The 26,123-nt window shown below is 47.2% G+C and overlaps 1 protein-coding gene across 11 annotated transcripts in view; it reads left to right on the plus strand.

Annotated features, from left to right (window-relative positions):
• Positions 1-26,123, plus strand: part of LOC139276702 (bis(5'-adenosyl)-triphosphatase-like) — a 1,572,769-nt gene that overhangs the window by 1,364,005 nt on the left and 182,641 nt on the right. Inside the window, exon 8 of one of the 11 annotated variants that reach the window (XM_070894678.1) lies at positions 6,786-7,396. The exons of the other annotated variants lie outside the window; for them this stretch is intronic. Coding sequence (XP_070750779.1) covers positions 6,786-6,887 — 102 coding nt within the window. The 3' untranslated portion in view covers positions 6,888-7,396. Of the gene's footprint in view, positions 1-6,785; positions 7,397-26,123 lie in introns of those variants that run through there. 11 annotated transcript variants of the gene reach the window in all.

Consider the following 26,123-nt stretch of genomic DNA (forward strand, 5'->3'; position numbering starts at 1 on the left):
TTGACGACTAGTGTTAATGACAGCTATTGTGACATATGATGTCACAATATCAGTACTCCCTCAACAGAATATCCGTGTCCATTTTAGAATGGGTGGAAATAACAGCAGAAAATGGCGGGTGGTGGGGTGGGTCTCAAATGTTGATGTGGCCGCAGCATAAATGATCCCTGCTCTATTTCCCACCATTGCCTGCTGGAAGAAGAAATATTAACACTCCTGCTAACAGCTATGTCTTGATCTGTTAGTTGTTGTCGAACGGTAGGTGCTACAAAAGACTATAGAATTAACAAGATAAAGCCGCTGAGTTAGTTTGGCAGTGATAAATGGAGTGTACTTTTAGTGATAAAACCATGTCATGGTTACACATGGAACTGCAAGGTAATTAATGTTTATATTCCAAGATTAGAACTCTTAGATAAATTTTGAATGTCTCCAGTAGATCCTGTTTAAAAAAAACTGTGTACAATAAACTTACCACTCACAGAAATGAGTACTTTACATTGCAAATCTTTGAATCTCTCAAAACTGATTGTTCTCACCAACTGCTTATAGTGAAGTCTGCAAGTGCAGGATACATGTTCAGCTCTGTAAAATTTCATTTTATGGAAATGACTTTTTCCTGATGTTCATGAAATTTACTTTGAGATTGATTTAAATAGATGTGATGTAATGGTGTGTAGAGTGTCCCTACAAAACACCTTGCAGATGGCAGATTACTATCTAATTTTTATCTTTGTGTTTGTTTGAGAGTTCGCCCCCAAATTTATGAACTGAACTCTTGGGTCTGCTTAAAAACAAGATGTCAAAATTTTCAATGCATTTTAATCCATCGCAGCAGCAATGTCCCAATTTGTTCTTGCCCTTATTTAAGGATTTGGGGCTAGAACCTCCACTTTTTTTGCATGCTTAACACCCACTTAATGCTGAAATGACATATAACACCCATATATCACCCATTTTGGCACAAAATGGAAACTGCCGGGCATTTTTCAGAAACTTATCGCCGAGCGTTATTTTCCCCATGTGCTTAACGTCGAGAAAAAATATTACCGCCTGTCCACTTTTTTGGGGCGGAATCAGCAGAATGTACGAATTCAACGCCCATAATATCGCCCAATGTTACTTTCCGCACGTATTTAACGCCAAGATTCAATATTTATGCCCGCCCACTTTTCTTTGTCCTAAAGAGCATATTTACCGAAACTAGCGGCCATGAGATCGCCCAGCGTCACTTTCACCACCTCGCACACATATCGTCCACAATATCGCTCGCCCAAAAATCCGCACAGAAATAGTGGAACGAACCGAAACGAATCACAGTGTTATGGACGCCATGTTCTAGATCACATGTTGCGTCCTTTAAAAGGCTGCAGTGCTTCAACCTCGGCGGAGTACGGTTGTACTTTGTAGGTCATTGGAGTTGATATGAACATCTCGACAAACATCTTGACCATATTGGAATTGAAGAGGTGTCTTCGTCGGGGCGTTCCTTGTTTGTGACCAATCGGTGGAAAACCGAGAGCTACTGCAGTGGGACCTGTCCTTTCTCACCCTCTCTTGCTGACCGATTACACGCAGCAGACTCGACATCGCCGAAGGAATGCTTCACTGCATTATGTGCCCAATGTAAGACGTGACAGACAGATGAGGAGGACCAGACGTTACACGCTCTGCAAGTACAAGGAGAAGCATTCTTACCTCGACTTGCCTGACACCACCTGTCTTTAGAGACTGCGCTTCCACAAAGAGGTTATCACTGAGGTATGCCAGCTGAGAGGGCAGATCTGCAACCTGCCAGCACCATCAGTACTGCACTGTCCATCAAGGTCAAAGTCACCGTGGCACTGTTGTTCTACGCCTCGGGTTCTTTTCAGGCCACAGCTGGAGACATTTACGGACTTTCTCAGCATGCCACACATCGCTGCATTAGACAGGTCACTGAAGCCCTGTACGCACGCAGGAGGGACTTGATCAGCTTCCCTATGACCAGGGAGGCACAGAGTGAGATTGCTCTAGGATTCTCCAGAATTGCAAACTTCCCCAAGGTGCAGGGAGCAATAGACTGTGCGCACATTGTGATGCGGGCACCTTTTCAGGATGCTGAGGTTTTCAGGAACCGCAAGGGGATAACACTCCCTGAATGTCCAACTGGTTGTCGACCACCAGCACATTATACTGGCAGTGAATGCTCAATTTCTGGGCAGCATCCATGATGTGCACATCCTGCGTGAGAGCACTGTATCGGACTTGTTTAACAATCAGTCACGCTGGATGCTTGGTGACAAAGGATATGGCCTCGTCACCTGGCTGATGACCCACCTGCGTGACACTCACACCGAAGACGAGAGACGATACAATGAGAGCCACCGAGCAACTCGCAATATCGTGGAGAAAACCATTGGAGTGCTGAAGCAGCACTTTAGATGCCTGGACCACTCATAAGAACATAAGAACATAAGAATTAGGAACATGGGTAGGCCATCTAGCCCCTCGAGCCTGCTCTGCCATTCAAAAAGATCATGGCTTGATCTGGCCGTGGACTCAGCTCCACTTACCCGCCCGCTCCCCATAACCCTTAAGTCCCTTATTGGTTAAAAATCTATCTATCTGTGATTTGAATACATTCAATGAGCTAGCCTCAACTGCTTTCTTGGGCAGAGAATTCCACAGATTCACAACCTTCTGGGAGAAGAAATTTCTTCTCAACTCTGTTTTAAATTGGCTCCCCTGTATTTTGAGGTTGTGCCCCCTAGTTCTAGTCTCCCCGACCAGTGGAAACAACCTTTCTGCCTCTATCTTGTCGATCCCTTTCATTATTTTAAATGTTTTTATACGATCACCCCTCATCCTTCTGAACTCCAACGAGTAAAGACCCAGTCTACTCAATCTATCATCAAAAGGTAACCCCTTCATCTCCGGAATCAGCCTAGTGAATCGTCTCTGTACCCACTCCAAAGCTAGTATATCCTTCCTTAAATAAGGTGACTAAAACTGCACGCAGTACTCCAGGTGCGGCCTCATCAATACCCCGTACAGTTGCAGCAGGACCTCCCTGCTTTTGTACTCCATCCCTCTCGCAATGAAGGCCAACATTCCATTCGCCTTCCTGATTACCTGCTGCATCTGCAAACTAACTTTTTGGGATTCATGCACAAGGACCCCCAGGTCCCTCTGCACCGCAGCCTGTTGTAATTTCTCCCCATTCAAATAATATTTCCTTTTACTGTTTTCTTTTCCAAGATGGATGACCTCACATTTGCTAACATTGTATTCCATCTGCCAAACTGTGTCTCTCTGTGTCCTCTACACAACCTGCTTTTCCACTAATCTTTGTGTCATCTGTAAATTTTGTTACACGACACTCTGTCCCCTCTTCCAGGTCATCTATGTATATTGTAAACAGTTGTGGTCCCAGCACCGATCCCTGTGGCACACCACTAACCATCGATTTCCAACCCGAAAAGGACCCATTTATCCCGACTCTCTGCTTTCTGTTAGCCAGCCAATTCTCGATCCATGCTAATACTTTTGCTCTGACCCCACGTACCTTTATCTTCTGCAGTAACCTTTTGTGTGGCACCTTATCGAATGCCTTTTGGAAATCTAAATACACCACATCCATCGGTACACCTCTATCCACCATGCTCGTTATATCCTCAAAGAATTCCAGTAAATTAGTTAAACATGATTTCCCCTTCATGAATCCATGTTGCGTCAGCTTGATTGCACTATTCCTATCTAGATGTCCCGCTATTTCTTCCTTAATGATAGCTTCAAGCATTTTCCCCACTACAGATGTTAAACTAACCAGCCTATTGTCTGCCCCCTTTTTTAAACAGAGGCGTTACATTAGCTGCTTTCCAATCCGATGGTACCTCCCCATGGTCCAGAGAATTGTGGTAGATTATAACGAATGCATCTCCTATAACTTCCGCCATCTCTTTTAATACTCTGGGATGCATTTCATCAGGACCAGGGGACTTGTCTACCTTGAGTCCCATTAGCCTGTCCAGCACTACCCCGCTAGTGACAGTGATTGTCTCAAGGTCCTCCCTTCCCACATTCCCGTGACCAGCAATTTTTGGCATGGTTTTTGTGTCTTCCACTGTGAAGACCGAAGCAAAATAATTGTTTAAGGTCTCAGCCATTTCCACATTTCCCATTATTAAATCCCCCTTCTCATCTTCTAAGGGACCAACATTTACTTTAGTCACTCTCTTCCGTTTTATATATCTGTAAAAGCTTTTACGATCTGTTTTTATGTTTTGCGCAAGATTATCTTCGTAATCGTTCTTTCCTTTCTTTATTGCTTTCTTAGTCATTCTTTGCTGTCGTTTAAAATTTTCCCAATCTTCTAGTTTCTCACTAACCTTGGCCACCTTTTATGCATTGGTTTTTAATTTGATACTCTCCTTTATTTCCTTGGTTATCCACGGCTGGTTATCCCTTACTGCCCTTCTTTTTCACTGGAATATATTTTTGTTGAGCACTATGAAAGAGCTCCTTAAAAGTCCTCCACTGTTCCTCAATTGTACCACCATTTAGTCTGTGTTCCCAGTCTATTTTAGCCAACTCAGCCCTCATCCCACTGTAGTCCCCTTTGTTTAAGTATAGTACACACGTTTGAGACACTACTTCCTCATCCTCAATCTGTATTACAAATTCAACCATACTGTGATCACTCATTCCGAGAGGATCTTTTACTTGGAGATCGTTTATTATTCCTGACTCATTACATGGGACCAGATCGAAGATAGTTTGCTCCCTTGTAGGTTCTGTAACATATTGTTCTAAGAAACAATCCCGTATGCATTCTATGAATTCCTCCTCCAGACTACCCCGTGCGATTTGATTTGACCAATCGATATGCAGGTTAAAATCCCCCATGATTACTGCCGTTCCTTTTTCACATGCCTCCATTATTCCCTTGATTATTGTCCGCTCCACCGTGAAGTTATTATTTGGGGGCCTATAAACTACGCCCACCAGTGACTTTTTCCCCTTACTATCTCTAATCTCCACCCACAGTGATTCAACATTTTGTTCATTTGAGCCAATATCATCTCTCACAACTGCCCTGATATTATCCTTTATTAACAGAGCTACCCCACCTCCTTTCCCTTCTTGTCTATCCTTCCGAATTGTCAGATACCCCGGTATTGGCCACCCAGCAACCACGTTTCTGTAATGGCCACCAAATCATACCCATTTGTAATGATTTGTGCCGTCAACTCATTTACTTTATTTCGAATGCTGCATGCGTTTAGGTAGAGTGTTTTAATAATAGTTTTTAAACCATGATTTTTAATTTTGACCCCACCTGCAGCCCCCTTATATTCATACATATTGTCCCTTCCTATCACCTTGTGGTTTACACTTACCCCAGTGCTACTCTGCTCTGTTGCCTCCTGCCTTTTGCATTCTTTCTTGGGGTCCTGTTCATCTGAGCTCTCACCCCCTCTAACTAGCTCAGAGCCCTCTCCTGGGTTCTGAATACTCCTCACATTGAGGCACAGAGCTTTCAGGCTTGCCTTTTTATTACACTTTGACCCTTTAGAACTTTGCTGTGCAGTGGCCCTTTTTGTTTCTTGCGTTGGGTTTCTCTGCCCTCCACTTTTCCTCATCTCCTTTCTGTCTTTTGCTTCTGTCTCCCTGCATTGGTTCCCATCCCCCCCGTTAGTTTAACTCCTCCCCAACAGCACTAGCAAACACTCCCCCTCGGACATTGGTTCCGGTCCTGCCCAGGTGCAGACCGTCCGGTTTGTACTGGTCCCACCTCCCCCAGAATCGGTTCCAATGCCCCAGGAATTTGAATCCCTCCCTGCTGCACCACTGCTCAAGCCACGTATTCATCTGAGCTATCCTGTGATTCCTACTCTGACTAGCATGTGGCACTGGTCGCAATCCCGAGATTACTACTTTTGAGGTTCTACTTTTTAATTTAGCTCCTAGCTCCTTAAATTCGTCTCGTAGGACCTCATCCCGTTTTTTACCTATATCGTTGGTACCAATGTGCACCACGACAACTAGCTGTTCACCCTCCCTTTTCAGAATGTCCTGCACCCGCTCCGAGCCATCCTTGACCCTTGCACCATGGAGGCAACATACCATCCTGGAGTCTCGGTTGCGGCCACAGAAATGCCTATCTATTCCCCTTACAATCGAATCCCCTATCACTATTGCTCTCCCACTCTTTTTCTTGCCCTCCTGTGCAGCAGAGCCACCCAAGGTGCCATGAACTTGGCTGCTGCTGCCCTCCCCTGATGAGTCATCCCCCTCAACAGTACCCAAAGCGGTGTATCTGTTTTGCAGGGGGCTGACCGCAGGGGACCCCTGCACTACCTTCCTTGCACTGCTCTTCCTGTTGGTCTTCCATTCCCTATCTGGCTGTGTACCCTTTACCTGCGGTAAGGCCAATTCGCTAAACGTGCTATTCACATCATTCTCAGCATCGTGGATGCTCCAGATTGAATCCACACTCAGCTCCAGTGCCGCAATGCGGTCCGTCAGGAGCTGGAGGCGGACACGCTTCCCGCACATGTAGTCGTCAGGGACACCGGAAGCGTCCCTGAGTTCCCACATAGTACAGGAGGAGCATAACACGTGTCCAAGCTGACCTGCCATGACTTAACCCCTAGATTAACTTAATTTGGCAACAACAATGCTAAATGTTACTTACTGATATAGAAAAGAAAAAGAAAAACTACTCACCAATCACTTACCCGCTTGGCTGTGACGTCACCTTTTGATTTCTTTTACTTTTTTGCCTTCTGTCCCCACTGCAGCTGCACCAGTACGCCTCTCGCCGACCCCAGACTCGTGCTGCTCCGAGCTCCCGCCTCCTCGACCGACTGCTCGGACTGCCCGACTCCCGCTGGCCTTTATAGGCCTCTCGCCAACCCCGGACTCGCGCTGCTCTGAGCTCCCGCCTCCTCGACCGACTGCCTCAGGAGGCGAACTCCAATATCACCCTGAGGAGGTAGTTCAATTCGTGGTGGTGTGCTCCATGTTGCACAACTTAGCTATCAGGAGGGGGCAAGAATTGCCTGATGAGTCTGACAGTTCACCTTATTCGAGCGAGGAAGAGGAGGACGAGGAGGCGGATGCTGACATCGGCCCAGACAATCAGGCTGACGCTGAAGCCATGCCCCCGTCCCCCCTGTAGACCACATGAAAGGACCCATGGTGGCATGATAGCTGCAAGAGCCTTACGTCAGTAGCTCATCACTGATAACTTTGCCTAAAAGAATGTTGGTGTTATTTACAAGGCTGACACACTGCTGGGTGCGCAGGTCATACATCAATGGTGGGCATCACTTTGGTGACAATTAAAGTTTAAGTTGATTGAAGTTAAGTGTGATTATACCCTTTGATGTAAAGGAATCACCAGCGTGTAATGGTGCAGCTATTTGAGCCAATGTACTGCAAGGTTTTGTTTAATAAAAAACATTTAAATCGAACATTAGTCTGAAATCATCAGTATTTCTGTACAAACCAACCCACCCCCCGCTTCTTCTCCCCATCTCTACCCCTTCCCCTTCCCCTCCTGACTCCAAGCAGCCTGGCCGAGGAGGTTCTCAGGCGATGCTTCATTGAGGGGGGGAGGCGGGGGTGACTGCCGAAGTCCTGCTTGGACGGATATGGGAAAGGACTGTCCCGAGGCAGGAATGTGCTCCGAGCCAGAAGCAGGATGTTGCTGCTGCTCTCGTGTGGCTGGCAATGGGGAATGCTGCACCTTGGGTTGCAGTGCCTCGCTCAGGGACCACTGGAAGCCCTCTACCACCAGTGTTCCTGGCTACCAACTCCAGGGCCTCCTCCATCCCTTCAATGTTATATCTTATTTGTTGGTCAAAAGCTTGGTGCCAACTATGTTCTTGGTGTTTAGTAGGCTTTTTGCTACTGGTGAATCTCTGTCGTTCCTCTCACAACAAGCAGACAAGCACACGACACAGCAATACATGCTTTCAGTGCCTCTGAGGTCTCTGTCTCTCTGTCTCCTCTTCTGCGCATGTCATGATGACCCTTGACCTCCTGAATCGCGGGAATCGAGCATTGCTATGCCGTTGCTAAGGACGGCCACACTTTACAGCAGAAGGTCAAAAAAATTTAACGCTACCGCCCATTTGATATTGCTTGCGGTAACGCCCATTTTCAAAAATGGAAACAAGGTATTTTGAGAATGGACGAGAAGCCGGCGATCTAAAAATCCTTTTTTAACACCCATGCCGGAAATAACGGCCATTTTTGGGCGATAAGCACAAAAGTGGAGGTTCTAGCCCTTGGTTACTCAAGATATCCAAAGAGTGCACTTATTCTTCAGTACAACTGCTGCTCATTTTTAGAATTACACTTTAAGTGGTTACACATCAGTTTCTATCGATATGAGCCCACTACATGTATAATCCCTGGACTGCACTGTAGAGTGCAGCTACTTATTTCTGTGAGTGGTAAATCTATTGTGCACAATAGGTGTTTCAAAAAAAAATAGAGTCTACATTCTAAGTATGGCCAAGTATCCAGCTGCTGTGGGCTTTTATTTCACTCAGACTGAATATGCTGAGCCTTTTAAGATGGCCAAAGAACCAAAGGTGACATGCGGGAAGATTTTTTTCACGCAGCACGTTTTTGTGATCTGGAATGCACTGCCTGAAGGGGTAGTGGAAGCAGATTCAATAGTAACCTTCAAAAGGGAATAGGATAAATATTTGAAGGGAAGAATTTACAGGGCTGTGGGGAAAGAACAAAGGAGTGGGACTAATTGGATAGCTCTTACAAGGAGCCGACACAGGCACGATGGGCCGAATTGCCTCCTTTTGTGCTGTATGCTACAATGAATATAGTTCCGTCTGCTCTACCCCCACATGTGATATCTGTATTTATGCCGTCCACCTTGTTTAGGATGCAGATTGCTCCAAGTGGCAAACATCTTCACAGACACATCACTTTTACGAATAGGATACCTCAGGTCACTAACTGGAAACACCTGTAGTCAAGTCTGCCAAAGCTGCTCCTCATTTGACTGCATTTGTCAATGTTTTCATTTGTTTTGAGGAAAATGCAAGTGACAATATTCTTTTGTTCCAGAAATACTTGATTCAAAATTTACATTAAGTGATATTGTGGAATGAGAAAATTGTGCATTCTTTAAAGCTGCAAGGGTACTCTCTAATGAATGGATAAGAAACTAATTTGGTGAACAATAATTAATCATGCTTAGAGTTTTTCTTTTCCAACTGGAAATCATCGTATAAAGACATATTATAGTGTGGACGCTATTTATCTGGCTTTTCAGAACAATGTAAAAGATCCCCATCATTCTGTCACACTGAAACACTTTGCTGCTGTTCCCTTAGAGGTGAACCATACACTCAACCATTAAATCACCAGGGATGAACACAGAAGTAAATATTTTTCTGTTGTTAGCTACCTTAATGGTGAGGCAGTTATATTGCAATGTGAAAAATAGTGATTAATGTGCAGGTAACTTTTTTTTTTCAAAATACTGCATCTAAATCAAATTCTGCCAAATTTGGATATTCATGAATCGCTCAAATCAGATCACTACAGATTAAAAATTCAACTCAACACAAGCCCATTTTACAACAAGGATACCTCAGATCACTTCTGATAAAGGGTCATCGACCTGAAACGATAACTCTGTTTCTCTCTCCACAGATGCTGCCTGACCTGCTGAGTATTTCCAGCATTTTCTGTTTTTATTTCAGATTCCAGCATCTGCAATATTTTTCTTTTGTACCTCAGATCATTAACTGGAGCTACCTGCAATCAAGTATGCTGGAGCTGCTTTCAGTAATCAGTGATCACAGATTGGACATTATAGAATAATTAAGTAGGCCTTATTTCATAAGCTAGGATCCTATAATAAACACTGGGGGAATAAATTGTCTCCGGCGGTAGCACAAATCGGTCGTTAGTGAATTGGCAGCCCGTATTGCACTCTGCCTGATTTTCTTTTGCATTCACTTGATGGGCTGCCAATTCGCTATCACCATTTTGCGCTATTTATACCCCATTGTCTTTATCAGGGGAAGGGAGAACAGTTAATGAAATAAAAATCTGGAATAAAAAGCTAGTATCAATAATGGTGTCCATGAAACTATCGGATTGTCGTAAAAACACATCTGGTTCAATAATGTCCTTTCGGGAAGGAAATCTACCGAGTTTACCTGGTCTGGCCTATATGTGACTCCAGACCCACAGCAATATGGTTGACTCTTAACTGCCCTCTGAAATGGCCGAGTAAGGCACTCAGTTGTAAAAATCCGCTATAAGAAGCAATAAGAATAAATCCGGACGGACCAATCGTCATCGACCTCGGCACCAGCTACGGACATGACAACGGCACACCCAGCCCAGTTGATCCTGCAAAGTCCTCCTCACCAACATTTGGGGACATGTGCCAAAATTGGCAGAGCAGTCCCATAGACTAGTCAAGCAACAGCCTGACATAGTCAGACTCACAGAATCATACCTTTCAGCTAATGTCTCAAACTCCTCCATTACCATTTCTGGGTATGCCATGTCCCAGCGGCAGGACAGACCCACCAGGAGTGGCGACACAGTGGTATACAGCCGGAAGGGAGTGGCTCTGGGGGTCCTCAACATTGACTCTGGACCCCATGAAGTCTCATAGCTTAAGGTCAAGCATGGGCAAGGAAACCTCCTGCTGATTACCACCTACCGCCCTCCCTCAGCTAATGAATCAGTGCTGCTCCATGTTAAACACCACTTGGAAGAAACGCTGAGGGTAGCATGGGCACAGAATATACTCTGGGTGGGGGACTTTAATGACCATCACCAAGAGTGGATAGGTAGCACCACTACTAACTGAGCTGGCCGAGTCCTGAAGGACTTAGCTGCCAGACTGGGCCTGTGACAGGTGGTGAGAGAACTGACAGGAGGGAAAAACCTACTTGACCTCATCCTCACCAATCTACCTGTCGCCGATGTATCTGTCCATGACAGCATTGATAGCAGTGACCACCGCATAGTCATTGTGGAGACAAAGTCCCGTCTTCACACTGAGGACACCCTCCATCGTGTTGTGTGGCACTTCCACAGTGCTAAATGGGATAGATTCAGAACAGATCCAGCAGCTCAAAACTTGGCATCCATGAGGTGCTGTGAGTCATCATCAGCAACAGAATTGTATTCCACCACAATCTGTAACCTCATGGCCTGGCATATCCCTCACTCTACCATTAACATCAAGCCAGGGGACCAACCCTGATTCAATGAGGAGTGTAGAAGAGCATGCCAGGAGCAGCACTAGGAATACCTAAAAATGAGGTGCTAACCTGGGGATGCTGCAACACAGGACTACATGCATGTTAAAAAGGGCTAAGCAATCCCACAATCAATTGATCAGATCAAAGCTCTGCAGTCCTGCGACATCCAGAGTCGTGAATGATGGTGGACCATGAAACAACCAACGTGAGGTGGCTCTATGAATATCCCCATCCTCAATGATGGCTGAGCCTAGCATGTGAGTGCAAAAGACAAGGCTGAAGCATTTGCAACCATCTTCAGCCAGAAATGCCAAGTGGATGATCCATATCGGCCTCCTCCTGAGGTCCCCACCATCACAGAAGCCAGCCTTCAGCTAATTCGATTCACTCCACATGATATCAAGATAACGTTAAGTGCACTGGATGCAGCTAAGGCTATAGGCCCCGATAACATCCCGGCTGTCATGCTGAAGACGTGCTCCAGAACTAGCTGCGCCTCTAGCCAAGCTGTTCCAGTACAGCTACAACACTCGCATCTATCCAACGATGCGGAAAATTGCCCAGGTATGTCCTGTCCACAAAGAGCAGGACAAATCTAATCCAGCCAATTACCGCCCCATCAGTCTACTCTCAATCATCAGCAAAGTGATGGAAGGTGTCGTCGACAGTGCTATCAAGCCAAACTTACTCACCAATAACCTGCTCACCGATGCCGAGTTTGGGTTCCTCCAGAATCACTCAGCTCCAGACCTCATTACAGCCTTGGTCTAAATATGGACAAAAGAGCTGGATTCCAGAGGTGAGGTGAGAGTGACTGCCCTTGACATCAAGGCAGCATTTGACCAAGTGTAGCATCGAGGAGCCCGAGTAAAACTGAAGTCAATGGGAATCAGTTGGAAAACTCTCCACTGGCTGGAATCATACCTAGCACAAAGGAAGATGGTTGTGGTGGTTGGAGGTCAATCATCACAGCCCCAGGACATCGTTGCAGGTGTTCCTTAGGGCAGTGTCCTAAGATCAACCATCTTCAGCTGCTTCATCAGTGACTTTCCCTCCACCATAACGTCAGAAGTGGGGATGTTTGCTGATAACTGCACGGTGCTCAGTGCCATTCACAGCTCCTCAGATAATGAAGCATGCAGCAAGCCCTGGACGACATTCAAGTTATGGCTGCTAATTCGCAAGTAATACTCGTGCCACACAAGTGCCAGGCAATGACTATCTTCAACAAGCGAGAGTCTAACCACCATCTCTTTACATTCAATGGCATTACCATCGCTGAATACCCCACCATCCTGGGGGTTACCATTGACCAGAAACTTAACTGGACCTGCCACATAAATCATCATCATCATAGGCAGCCCCTCGAAACGAGGATGACTTGCTTCCACGCCAAAAAGGGATGAGTTCACAAGTATCTCAGTGAAGGACCTAATATTCCAGGTCCCGCTCTACATCTTGAAGGGTGGAAGATGCCTGTGCGTGAATTTTTTAAACGTGTGGTGCCCGTTGCACACCAGCCACCATACGGGCTTGACAGAGCTAGGTCTTGGTCCAGTGGCAAGGATTAACCGAGACGACTAGAGACTAGCTCTGCTGCAAGGACCTAGTGCGCACACATATCGCAGTGTGGGCTGGCCCTTGCCTCTTCAGGGCCCTGAACTCATGCCTCTCCTGGGCCCTGATCACGTCCCACTACGAATTCTCGCCGCTCCTATGCCCCGACCTAACTGCTCCTTCACCCCGACCTCGCCACTTCAGCTGTACCTGCCCGCACTCCAATCAGTGACCTGGATTTGGGTGACATAATAATTGCCATATAAATACTGTGGCAACAAGAGCAGGTCAGAGGCTGGGTATTCTGTGGCGACTGCCTCACCTCCAAAGCCTTTCCATCATCTACAAGGCATAAGTCAGGAGTGTGATGGAATACTCTCCATTTGCCTGGATGAGTGTAGTTTCAACAACACTCAAGAAGCTCGACACCATCCAGGACAAAGCAGCCCGCTTGATTGGGACCCCATCCACCACCTAAACATTCATCATCATCATCATCATAGGCAGTCCCTCGGAATCGAGGAAGACTTGCTTCCACTCTTAGAATGAGTCCTTAGGTGGCTGAACAGTCCAATACGAGAGCCACAGTCCCTGCCACAGGTGGGTCAGACAGTAGTTAAGGGTAAGGGAGGGTGGGACAGGTTTGCCGCGCGTTTCTTCCGCTGCCTGCGCTTGTTTTCTGCATGCACTCGACGATGAAACTCGAGGCGCTCAGCACCCTCCCGGATACACTTCCTCCACTTAGGGCAGTCTTTGGCCAGGGACTCCCAGGTGTCAGTGGGGATGTCGCACTTTATCAGGGAGGCTTTGAGTGTGTCCTTGTAACTTTTCCTCTGTCCACCCTTGGCTTGTTTGCCATGAAGGAGTTCCGAGTAGAGCGCTTGCTTTGAGAGTCTCGTGTCTGGCATGCGGACAACGTGGTCTGCCCAGCGGAGCTGATCAAGTGTGGTCAGTGCTTCAATGCTGGGGATGTTGGCCTGGTTGAGGACGCTAATGTTGGTGCGTCTGTCCTTCCAGGGGATTTATAGGATCTTGCGGCGGCATCGTTGATGGTATTTCTCCAGCGACTTGAGGTGTCTACTGTATATGGTCCATGCCTCTGATCCATACAGGAGGGCGGGTATTACTACAGCCCTGTAGACCATGAGCTTGGTGGTAGATTTGAGGGCCTGGTCTTCAAACACTCTTTTCCTCAGGCGGCCGAAGGCTGCACTGGCGCATTGGAGGCGTTGTTGAATCTCCTCATCAATGTCTGCTTTTGTTGATAAGAGGCTCCCGAGGCATGGGAAATGGTCCACGTTGTCCAGGGCCGCGCCATGGATCGTGATGACTGGGGGGGGCAGTGCTGTGCGGCGAGGACAGGCTGGTAGAGGACCTTTGTCTTACAGATGTTTAGCGTAAGGCCCATGCTTTCGTATGCCTCAGTAAATACATCGACCATGTCCTGGAGTTCAGCCTCTCAATGTGCGCAGACACAGGCGTCGTCCGCGTACTGTAGCTCGACAACAGAGGTTGGGGTAGTCTTGGACTTGGCCTGGAGATGGCAAAGGTTAAACAGCTTCCCACTGGTTCTCTAGTTTAGTTCCATTCCAGCGAGGAGCTTGTTGACTGTGAGGTGGAGCATGGCAGTGAGGAAAATTGAGAAGAGGGTTGGAGCGATGACGCAGTCCTGTTTGAACCCAGTCCGGATGTGGATAGGGTCTGTAATGGATCCGTTGGTAAGGATCACAGCCTGCATGTCGTTGTGGAGCAGGCGAAGGAACTTTTGGGGGTATCCGAAACGGAGGAGGATGCTCCATAGACCCTCGCGGTTGACAGTGTCAAAGCAAAGGCCTTTCCGGAGGCACCAAAGTGCCTCTCCATCATACTTTAGCGCCTCAGCAGGGATTCCATCTGCTCCCGTAGCCTTGTTGTTCTTGAGCTGTCTTATGGCTTTTCCTACCTCGTGCAACGTTGGGGTTTCACTGAGGTGGTGGCGGGTTGCATGCTGTGGGATGGAGTCGAGAACACTCGAGTCAAAAGCAGAGTTTCGATTGAGGAGATCTTCTAAGTGCTCCTTCCAGTGGGCCCTGACTGCCTCGGTGTCCATGATGAGTGTTTCCCCATTCTTGGCCAGGAGTGGGGTGGGGCCTTGGGAGTTTGGACCGTAGGTGGCCTTGACAGCGATGAAGAATCCTCGCACATCATGGATTGTTGACCAGTTGTTGTATCTCCTGTGCTTTCTCCATTCACCACCTATTCCGGGTTTTTTGTTGGACCTCAGCCTTGAGCCGCCTTTGCTGCTCCTGAGTTGGGTTGTTGCTTGAGGCTCAGAAATGCTCTGCACTTGTGATATATTAGTTCTTGGATCTCCTGATCATTCTGGTTGAGTGACCATGGGCTAGAACCTCCACTTTTGTGCTTATCGCCCAAAAATAGGCATTATTTCCGGCGTTGGCGGTAAAAAAGGGTTTTCAGATCGCCGGCTTCTCGCCCATTCTCAAAACACCTAGTTTACATTTTTGAAACTGAACATTACCGCGAGCGATATCAAATGGGTGGTAGCGTAAATTTTTTTTGACCTTCTGCCGTAAAGTGTGGCCGTCCTTAGCAACAGCAACGCTCGATTCCCGCGATTCAGGAGGTCAAGGGTCATCATGACATGCACAGAAGAGGAGACAGAGAGAGAGGGAGCTCAGAGGCACTGAAAGCATGTGTGGCTGTGGTGTGTGCTTGTCTGGCTGTTGTGGGAGACACAACGGAGATTCACCAGTAGCAAAAAGCCTACTAAGCACCAAGAACATAGTTGGCACTGAGTTTTTGTCCAATAAATAAGAAATAACATGGAAGGGATGGAGGAGGCCCTGGAGCTGGTAGCCAGGAACACTGGTGGCAGAGGGCACCCAGTGGTCCCCGAGCGCGGCACTCCACCCGGAGGTTCTGCACCACCACTGCGAACAACAGATGAGAGCAAGGGCCAAGATCCTGCTTCTGCATCAGAGAATGTTGCCCCCTCGGCACCCCCAGCTCCCGTACCCGTGTAACGACTGCATCTGCCTTCATTCCCCCCCAATGAGGCACCGCCTGAGGAGCTCTTCGGCCAGGTGCTGTGGAGTGAGGAGGGGAAGGGGTAGAGGTGGGAGAAGAAGGAGAGGGGGGAAGGAAAATGAGGTGCATGTGCGCAGGTGATGGCTGTGTTATATCTCCATCTGGGTCTATGCAATTTGTTGCAATGTATGGGGACTGGGGACCATGCTCCTGCTTTGCCTTTGTATTCTGTGTTGGTGGAGATGTTGAACATGTGATTTATGTCAATGGTAGAAACAGTAGGGTGTGGGCGGGGGTTGGGTGTTATTGGCTGTGATACTTATGATTTCAGACCAATGTTCGTATTGAACTTTTGTTGTTGAACATAAACTTGTTGCGCATTGTCTCAGATAGCTGGACCGTTACACACTGGTGATTCCTTACCATGAAAGGGTTAAATACAACTTAACATCCATCAACGTAAACTTTAACTGGCACTAAGTAAATGGGCGCCATTGATGCCTGAGCTGCACACACATAACACTGTGTCAGCTTTGTCACTTACATCAGCGCTCTTTCGGTCAAATATTTCCGATATTAGCTCCTCACGTAAGAGCGGGATTTAACAAATGCCAGCCACACTGCTGGCGCTCGTTCTGGTTTGTTCCACTTTTTGCAGACGGTTTTTTGATCGAGCGATATTGTGGGCGATATGTGTGCAAGGTGGTGAAATTGACGATGAGCGATCGCCATGGCCGCTAGTTTGAATCTTGGCATTACATCCATGTGGAAAGTAACGCTGGGCATTATTATGGCCGTTGATTTTGCCCATTCTGCTGATTGCGCCCAAAAAAAGTGGGCGGGCGGTAATATTTTTTCCCGGCATTAAGCCCATTGGGAAAATAATGTTCGGTGATAAGTCTCCTAAAAAAAAAAGCCCGTCAGTTTCCATTTTGTGCCAAAATGGGCGATATATGGGCATTGTACGTCATTTCAGCGGTAAAATGGGCATTAAGTGGGCGTTAAGCATGCAAAAAAAGTGGAGATTCTAGCCCCAAGTGTCTCTTCGCAGGCACTGGTTATGGAGGCCTGGAGGGTAGACCAAGCATTGTGGGCATTCTGCATCTCAGGGTCATCAAGGCACGCCAGGTTAGTTGTGAGGTGTGGCTATATAGGGCTCTCTTAGCTAGGTCTTTAAATGCCCTGGCATTGACTTTTTTGCGGCACTGCTTCTGCTGTCCCATCCACCACCTAAACATTCACTCCCTCCACCACTGGCATACCGTGGCTGCAGTGTGCATCACCTACAAAATGCACTGCAGCAACTCACCAATGCTTCTTCGGCAGCACCTCCCAAACCCGCGACCCCTACCATCTAGAAAGATCAAGACAGCAGGCGCATGGGAACACCATCATCTTCAAGTTCCCCTCCAAGTCACACACCATCCTGACTTGGAAGCATTTCGCCGTTCCTTCATTGTCACTGGGTCAAAATCCTGGAACTCCCTAACAGCACTGTTGGGAGTACCTTCACCACAAGGACTGCAGCGGTTCAAGAAGGCATTGAAGGTTGGCATGCAGGTACAGCAGGCGGTTAAGAAAGCAAATGGCATGTTGGCCTTCATAGTGAGGGGATTTGAGTACATGGGTAGGGAGGTGTTGCTACAGTTGTACAGGGCCTTGGTGAGGCCACACCTGGAGTATTGTGTACAGTTTTGGTCTCCTAACTTGAGGAAGGACATTCTTGCTATTGAGGGAGTGCAGCGAAGATTCACCAGACTGATTCCCGGGATGGTGGGATTGACCTATCAAGAAAGACTGGATCAACTGGGCTTGTATTCACTGGAGTTCAGAAGAATGAGAGGGGATCTCATAGAAATGTTTAAAATTCTGATGGGTTTAGACAGGTTAGATGCAGGAAGAATGTTCCCAATGTTGGGGAAGTCCAGAACCAGGGGTCACAGTCTAAGGATAAGGGGTAATCCATTTAGGACCGAGATGAGGAGAAACTTCTTCACCCAGAGAGTGGTGAACCTGTGGAATTCTCTACCACAGAAAGTTGTTGAGGCCAATTCACTAAATATATTCAAAAGGGAGTTAGAGGAAGTCCTTACTACTCGGGGTATCAAGGGGTATGGCGAGAAAGCAGGAAGGGGGTACTGACGTTGCATGTTCAGCCATGAACTCATTGAATGGCGGTGCAGGCTAGAAGGGCTGAATGGCCTACTTCTGCACCTATTTTCGATGTTTCTATGTTTCTAAGGCGACTCATCACCACCTTCTCAAGGGCAATTAGGGATGGGCAATAAATGCTGGCATTGCCAGCAACGCCCATATCCCGTGAACGAATAAACAAAAGTATTTTTGTAAAGAAAGCAGGAATGTGCAAGGCTACTGGAGTTCAATCATCTGAGAACATTTCTTTTGTAGACAAATGTGATTGTAAACACAGGGAGACTTCACTTTTACTTAACAAGGTCATTCTTTTAAATGTGTTAATTAAATATTTCCCAGTTTTGGATTTGATTTATCTGTCAAGCTGGATGAGAAAGCACATAGTGAGATGGTGAATCTGAGCATTTCTTCACTATCCAGGAACAAAGCAACTCTGATGCACAAATTGAATTTCAATTATGTTTATGATAATACCCTTCCCTCTCCAAAAAGAAGGAAATAAATTGTATTTATATAGTACCTTTTACAACCTCAGGACATCCCAAAGCGCTTTAATCCAATTAAATTCTTCTTAAAATGTAGCCACTGTTGAAATTTAGGAAACCTGGCAGCCAACTTGCTCACAGCAATATCCCACAAACAGCAATGAGAGAATGACCAGATAATCTGATGTTGGTTGAGGGATAAATATTGTCCAGGACATTTGGGAGAACTTCCCTGCTCTTCGTCGAATAATGCCATGGGATCTTTTACATCCAGCTGAGAAGGCAGTGTCTCAGTATAACGTCTCATCCAAAAGATGAGATAAAAGTGGTAATACTTGTACATGTACATGGCTAACCAAACTGGTAGCAATGCGGTGGAGGAGGATTTCCTGGAGTGTATTAGGGATGGTTTCCTCGACCAATATGTCGAGGAACCAACTAGAGAGCTGGCCATCCTAGACTGGGTGATGTGTAAATGAGTAGGGACTAATTAGCAATCTTGTTGTGCGAGGCCCCTTGGGGAAGAGTGACCATAATATGGTAGAATCCTTTATTAAGATGGAGAGCATCACAGTTAATTCGGAAACTAGGGTCCTGAACTTAAGGAAAGGTAACTTCGACGGTATGAGGCGTGAATTGGCTGGAATAGACTGGCAAAGGACACTTATCGGGTTGATGGTGGATAAGCAATGGCAAACATTTAAAGATCACATGGATGAACTTTCAGCAATTGTACATCCCTGTCGGGAGTAAAAAATAAAATGGGGAAGGTGGCTCAACTGTGGCTAACAAGGGAAATTAAGGATAGTGTTAAAGCCAAGGAAGAGGCATATAATTTGGCTAGAAAAAAACAACAAACCTAAGGACTGGGAGAAACTTAGAATTCAACAGAGGAGGACTAAGGGTTTAATTAAGAGGAGGAAAATAGAGTACGAGAGGGAACATAAAAACTGACTGCAAAAGCTTCTATAAATATGTGAAGAGAAAAAGATTAGTGAAGACAAACGTAGGTCCCTTGCAGTTCGGATTCAGGTGAATTTATAATGGGGAACAAAGAAATGGCAGAACAATTGAACAAATATTTCGGTTCTGTCTTCACGAAGGAAGACACAAATAACCTTCCGAATGTACTAGGGGATAGTGGGTCTAGTGAGAAGGAGGAACTTGAAGGATATCCTTATGAGGCAGGAAATTGTGTTAGGGAAATTGATGGGATTGAAGGCTGATAAATCCCCTGGGTCTGATAGTCTGCATCCCAGAGTACTTAAGGAAGTGGCCCTAGAAATAGTGGATGCATTGGTGATCATTTTCCAACAGTCTTATCGACTCTGGAGCAGTTCCTATGGACTGGAGGGTAGCTAATGTAACACCACTTTTTAAAAAAGGAGGGAGAGAGAAAACGGGTAATTATAGATCGGTTAGCCTGACATCAGTCGTAGGGAAAATGATCGGAAACAATCATTAAGGATGAAATAGCAGCGCATTTGGAAAGCAGTGACAGGATCGGTCCAAGTCAGCATGGATTTATGAAAGGGAAATCATACTTGACGAATCTTCTGGAATTTTTTGAGGATGTAACTAGCAGAGCGGACAATGGAGAACCAGTGGATGTGGTGTATTTGGACTTTCAAAAGGCTTTTGACAAGGTTCCGCACAAGAGATTGGTGTGCAAAATCAAAGCACATGGTATTGGGGGTAATGTACTGACGTGGATAGAGAACTGGTTGGCAGAGAGTCGGGATAAATGGGTCCTTTTCAGAATGGCAGGCAGTGACTAGTGGAGTGCCGCAGGGCTCAGTGCTGGGACCCCAGCTCTTTACAATATATATTAACGATTTAGAAGAAGGAATTGAGTGTTATATCTCCAAGTTTGCAGATGACACTAAACTGGGTGACGGTGTGAGCTGTGAGGAGGATGCCAAGAGGCTGCAGGGTGACTTGGACAGGTTAGGTGAGTGGGCAAATGCATGGCAGATGCAGTATAATGTGGATAAATGTGAGGTTATCCATTTTGACGGTAAAAACAGGAAGGCAGAATATTATCTGAACGGCGGCAGATTAGGAAAAAGGGAGGTACATGGTTCATCAGTCATTGAAAGTTGGCATGCAGGTACAGCAGGCAGTGAAGAAGGCAAATGGTATGTTGGCCTTCATAGGTAGGGGATTTGAATATAGAAGCACGGAGATCTTACTGCAGTTGTACAGGGCCTTAGTGAGGCCTCACCTGGAATATTGTGTTCAGTTTTGGTCTCCTAGTCTGAGGAAGGACGTTCTTGCTATTGAGAGAGTGCAGCGAAGGTTCACCAGACTGATTCCAGGGATGGCTGGGCTGTCATATGAGGAGAGACTGGATCAACTGGGCCTTTATTCACTGGAGTTTAGAAGGATGAGAGGGGATCTCATAGAAACATATAAGATTCTGACGGGACTGGACAGGTTAGATGTGGGAAGAATGTTCCCGATGTTGGAGAAGTCCAGAACCAGGGGACATAGTCTTCGGATAAGGGGTAGGCGATTTAGGACTGAGATGAGGGGAAACTTCTTCACTCAGAGAGTTGTTAACTTGTGGAATTCCCTGCCGCAGAGAGTTTTTGATGCCAGTTCATTGGATATATTCAAGAGGGAGTTAGATATGGCCCTTACGGCTAAGGGGATCTGGAGGTATAGAGAGAAAGCAGGAAAGGGGTATTGAAGGAATGATCAGCCATGATCTTATTGAATGGTGGTGCAGGCTCGAAGGGCCGAATGGCCTACTCCTGCACCTATTTTCTATGTTTCTATGTTTCTATGTGATTAAACAATACAAATAATCTATCATTTTGTGCATGACAGGTGTAACTTGACAGTTTGGAAAAAAGAAATCATTAGCCAAAGTATAGGTTTTAGGCATAGTAACAATGAATGTTGGTAAAAATTAAACAAACATTCAAATAAATTGCCCTTCAGGTAATTCTTACATCTTTAAATAAGTCCTTCCAATTGTATAAGCAACAGAGATCCCCACCACCTTTCTTGACTCCTCCACTGTCTCTAAATTGTCAGACTGCTTGTCTGACATCCAGTTCTGAATGAGCAAAAATTTCCTCCAACTAACTATTGGCAAGACTGACGCCATTGTCATTGGTCCCACCACAGACTTTGTTCCCTCGCCACGAATTCTATGCCTCTCTGGCAACAGGCTGAGGCTTGACCAGACTGTTTGCAACCTTGGCATCATAGTTCACCCCGAGGTGAGCTTCCGACCACATAAGACCACCTGTTTCCACCTCCAGAACATCGCCCGACTCCGTCGCTACTATTGTGTTCCTAACACAGATGAGGCTGCACACAGGGAGGTTAAAGTAACAGTGACCTCAGTCTTTAATAAGACACACCAGAGTGAGGAACAGGCCTTAGGCGCCGGCTTATATATAGTGCTCCCGAGGGATGCTGGGATCCCTTGGGACTTCAGGGGATGAGCTCCCTGGTGGCGGAACATGGGAGTGCATGCTTTACAGATACACAACATCACTCCCCACCCAAAGTCAAAGTGAAAACTATTTTCAAGGTGAGGCGGTCGGGAGCCTTTCTTTCCCTGGTGGACCGCCTCGGTACAAATGTCTGTTCTGGTGTGTTGGCTGTGCCCTCGCTGGGCTGGCGTGTTGTTGGCCCTGCAGGGCTGCTGGGTGAGCCTGGCCTTGCCGGGTTGTTGGTCGTGATGGATTTGATTTCCTGGTACGGCGTGGTGTCGTTGATTCTTTGGGTGTGTGTTGTGGGCTCAGAAAAAGGTGGTGTCTGCTGTGGGTTGTTCAGGGCAGTCTGTGAACCGCAGCCTCGTTTGGTCTAGGTGCTTTCTGCAAATTTGTCCATTGTCTAGTTTGACTACAAACACCCTATTCCCTTCTTTAGCTATCACCGTACCCGCAATCCACTTGGGACTATGACCATAGTTTAGCACATACACAGGGTCATTCAGATCAATTTCCCGTGACACAGTGACGCGACCATCGTTTACATTTTGTTGCTGCCGCCTGCTCTCTACCTGATCATGCAGGTTGAGGTGAACCAGCGAGAGTCTGGTTTTAAGTGTCCTTTTCATGAGTAGCTCAGCCGGGGGCACCCCTGTGAGCGAGTGTGGTCTCATGCGGTAGCTGAGCAGTACTCGGGACAGGTGGGTTTGGAGTGAGCCTTCTGTGACTCGTTTAAGGCTCTGTTTGATGGTTTGTATTGCCCGCTCTGCCTGCCCATTGGAGGTGACATGTTTGATCCCATTGCGGGTCATGAATTCTTTAAATTCGGCACTGGTGAAATATGGCCCGTTGTCACTGACCAGTATGTCAGGCAGGCCGTGGGTGGCAAACATGGCCCTCAGGCTTTCAATGGTGGCGGTGGCGGTGCTTCCGACATTATTTCACATTCAATCCATTTTGAAAAAGCATCCACCATCACCAGGAACATTTTACCGAGAAACGGGCCCACATAGTCGACATGGATCCTTGACCATGGTCTGGAGGGCCAGGACCACAAACTTAGTGGTGCCTCTCTGGGCACGTTGCTCAACTGAGCACATATGTTGCATTGCCGTACACAGGACTCTAAGTCAGAGTCGATACCGGGCCACCACACGTGGCATCTGGCTATCGCTTTCATCATTACTATACCCGGGTGTGTGCTGTGGAGATCTGAGATGAATGTCTCCCTGCCCTTTTTGGTAGCACTACGCGGCTACCCCACAACAGGCAGTCTGCCTGAATGGACAGCTCATCCTTTCGCTGCTGGAACGGCTTGATTGGCTCTTACATTTCAATGGGGATGCTGGCCCAGCTCCCATGCAGTACACAGTTTTTTACTCGGGACAGTAGAGGATCTTGGCTGGTCCAAGTCCTAATCTGGCGGGCCGTGACAGGTGATTTATCATTTTCAAACGTTTCCATGACCATCAACAAGTCTGCGGGCTGCGCCACCATCAACAAGTTTGCAGGCTGTGCCATTTCCACCCCTGTAGTGGGCAATGGTAGCCGACTGAGAGCATCCGCACTGTTCTCGGTGCCTGGCCTGTGGCGGATGGTATAGTTATATGCTGATAGTGCGAGTGCCCACCTTTGTATGCGGGCTGAGGCATTAGTATTTATCCCCTTGTTTTCAGCGAACAGGGATGTGAGGGGCTTGTGATCGGTTTCCAGATGAAATTTGAGGCCAAACAGGTTCGGATGCATTTTCTTTACCCCGAACACACACGCTAATGCCTCTTTCTCAATCATGCTGTAGGCCCTCTCGGCCTTAGACAAACTCCTGGAAGCATCGGCGACAGGTTGCAACTTCCCCGCAATGTTAGCTTGTTGTAATACACACCTGACTCCGTACAACGACGCATCACATGCTAGCATAAGTCTTGTGCTCCAACAAGCAGCTTGTTGGAGCACAAAATATTTCTGGCTTTCTCAAAGGCAATTACTTGGTTTTTTCCCCATACCCAGTTCTCACCTTTACGCAATAACACATGTAGAGGCTCAAAAAGGGTGCTTAACCCCGGTAGGAAGTTACCAAAATAGTTGAGGAGTTCCAGGAATGACCGCAGCTCCGTGACGTTCTGTGGCCTGGGTGTGTTCCTGATAACCTCTGTCTTGGCGTCTGTGGGCCGAATGCCGTCCACCGCGATCTTTCTCCCCAAAAACTCCACTTCTGTTGCCATGAAGACGCATTTCGACCTCTTCAGCCGCAGCCCTACGTGATCCAGTCGCTGGAGGACCTCCTCCAGGTTTTGTAGGTACTCGGCGGTGTCCCAACCCGTTACCAATATGTCGTCCTGAAAGACCACTGTGTGTGGTACCGACTTGAGTAGGCTCTCCATGTTTCTCTGGAAGATTGCAGCCGACCGAATTCCAAACAGGCATCTGTTGTAGATGAACAGTCCCTTGTGCGTGTTGATGCAGGTAGGCCCTTCGAAGACTCCTTCAGCTCCTGCGTCATGTAGGTCGAGCTTGGTGAAGATCTTGCCTCCTGCCAGCGTTGCAAATAGGTCGTCTGCCTTAGGTAGCGGGTATTGGTCCTGCAGCGAGAAACGATTAATAGTTACTTTATAATCGCCGCAAATCCTAACCGTGCCATCACTTTTGAGTACTGGAACAATCGGGCTGGCCCAATCGCTGAATTCCACTGGGGAGATGATGCCCTCGCGTTGCAGCCTGTCCAGCTCGATTTCCACTCTCTCCCTCGTCATGTGAGGTACCACTCGCGCCTTGTGGGTCGTGCCTCTGGGACCAAGTGGATCCGCAACTTCGCCCCGGAAAAGTTCCCAATGCCTGGCTCAAAAAGGGAAGGAAATTTGTTAAGAACTGGGTACATGAGGCCTCATCGACATGTGATAGCGCTTGGATGTTATCCCAGTTCCAGCGTATTTTGCTCAGCCAGCTCCTTCCAAGCAGTGTGGGGCCATCGCCCGGGACAATCCAGAGTGGCAGTTCGTGCACCGTGCCCTCGTAGGTGACCTTTACCATGGCGTTGCCCAGGACAATGATAAGCTCTTTGGTGTACGTTCTCAGTTTCGTGTGGATGGGGCTCAGTGCTGGTCTGAGTGCCTTGTTGCACCACAGTCTCTCAAACATCTTGTTACTCATAATGGATTGGCTAGCGCAAGTGTGCAGTTCCATGGCTACGGGTAAGCCATTCAATTTTATGTTTAGCATTATAGGTGGACATTTCATCGAAAATGTGTGCACCCCGTGTACTTCAGCATCTGCCTCCTCTCTCTGAGGTTCGAAACTGCTTTGATCCACCATGGACCGATCTTCCTCTGCCACGTGGTGGTTAGCAGGTTTTGCAGAGCTTGAAGCTCGTTTGCAAGCTCGTTGGAGGTTCCCCATTGTTCCACAGCTCTTGCAAACATACCCTTTGAAGCGGCATGAATAGGCTGAATGGAAGCCTCCACAACGCCAACAGGGTGTGAATTGACTTGCATTCATCCTTTGTTGTGGATTCTGAATCATCTGGGTCACCTGAGGCCTGCTGGCAGTTTTAGACTCATGGGTTCTGCCGTGTACATTTCTGCTCACAATCACAGTTCCAGTTAATTTATGAACATTGCTAGCACTTGTGTGCTGAGAGATTTGTTTGGTGTTTATCACTGGTGGACATAAATGCCTGTGCTATTGCAATGGCCTTACTGAGGGTCGGTGTCTCGACAGTTAAAAGTCTTCGTAGGATGGTCTCGTGGCCAATGCCCAGCACAAAAAAGTCTCTGAGCATTTGCTCCAGGTAGCCATCAAACTCACATTGTCCTGCAAGCCGCCTTAACTCGGCGACGTAGCTCGCCACTTCCTGACCTTCAGATCGCTGGCACGTGTAGAACTGATACCTCGCCATCAGCACGCTCTCCCTCGAGTTAAGATGCTCCCGAACCAGTGTACACAGCTCCTCATACGACTTATCTGTGGGTTTCACCGGAGCCAGAAGATTCTTCATGAGGCTGTAGGTCGATGCCCCGCAGACTGTGAGGAGGACCGCTTTTTGCAGTGCTTCCTTCTCCGTCCAGCTCGTTGGCTACAAAGTACTGGTCTAGCCGTTCGACATCGACTTCCCAGTCCTCACCCTCCGAGAACTTCTCCAAGACGCCCACAGTTTGCTGCATCTTTGCGTTGGATTCGTATTCTCGTTGCCAATTATTATGTTCCTA

The sequence above is a fragment of the Pristiophorus japonicus genome, chromosome 12 (genome assembly GCF_044704955.1).
Source record: "Pristiophorus japonicus isolate sPriJap1 chromosome 12, sPriJap1.hap1, whole genome shotgun sequence".
Classification (NCBI taxonomy): Eukaryota; Metazoa; Chordata; class Chondrichthyes; family Pristiophoridae; genus Pristiophorus; species Pristiophorus japonicus.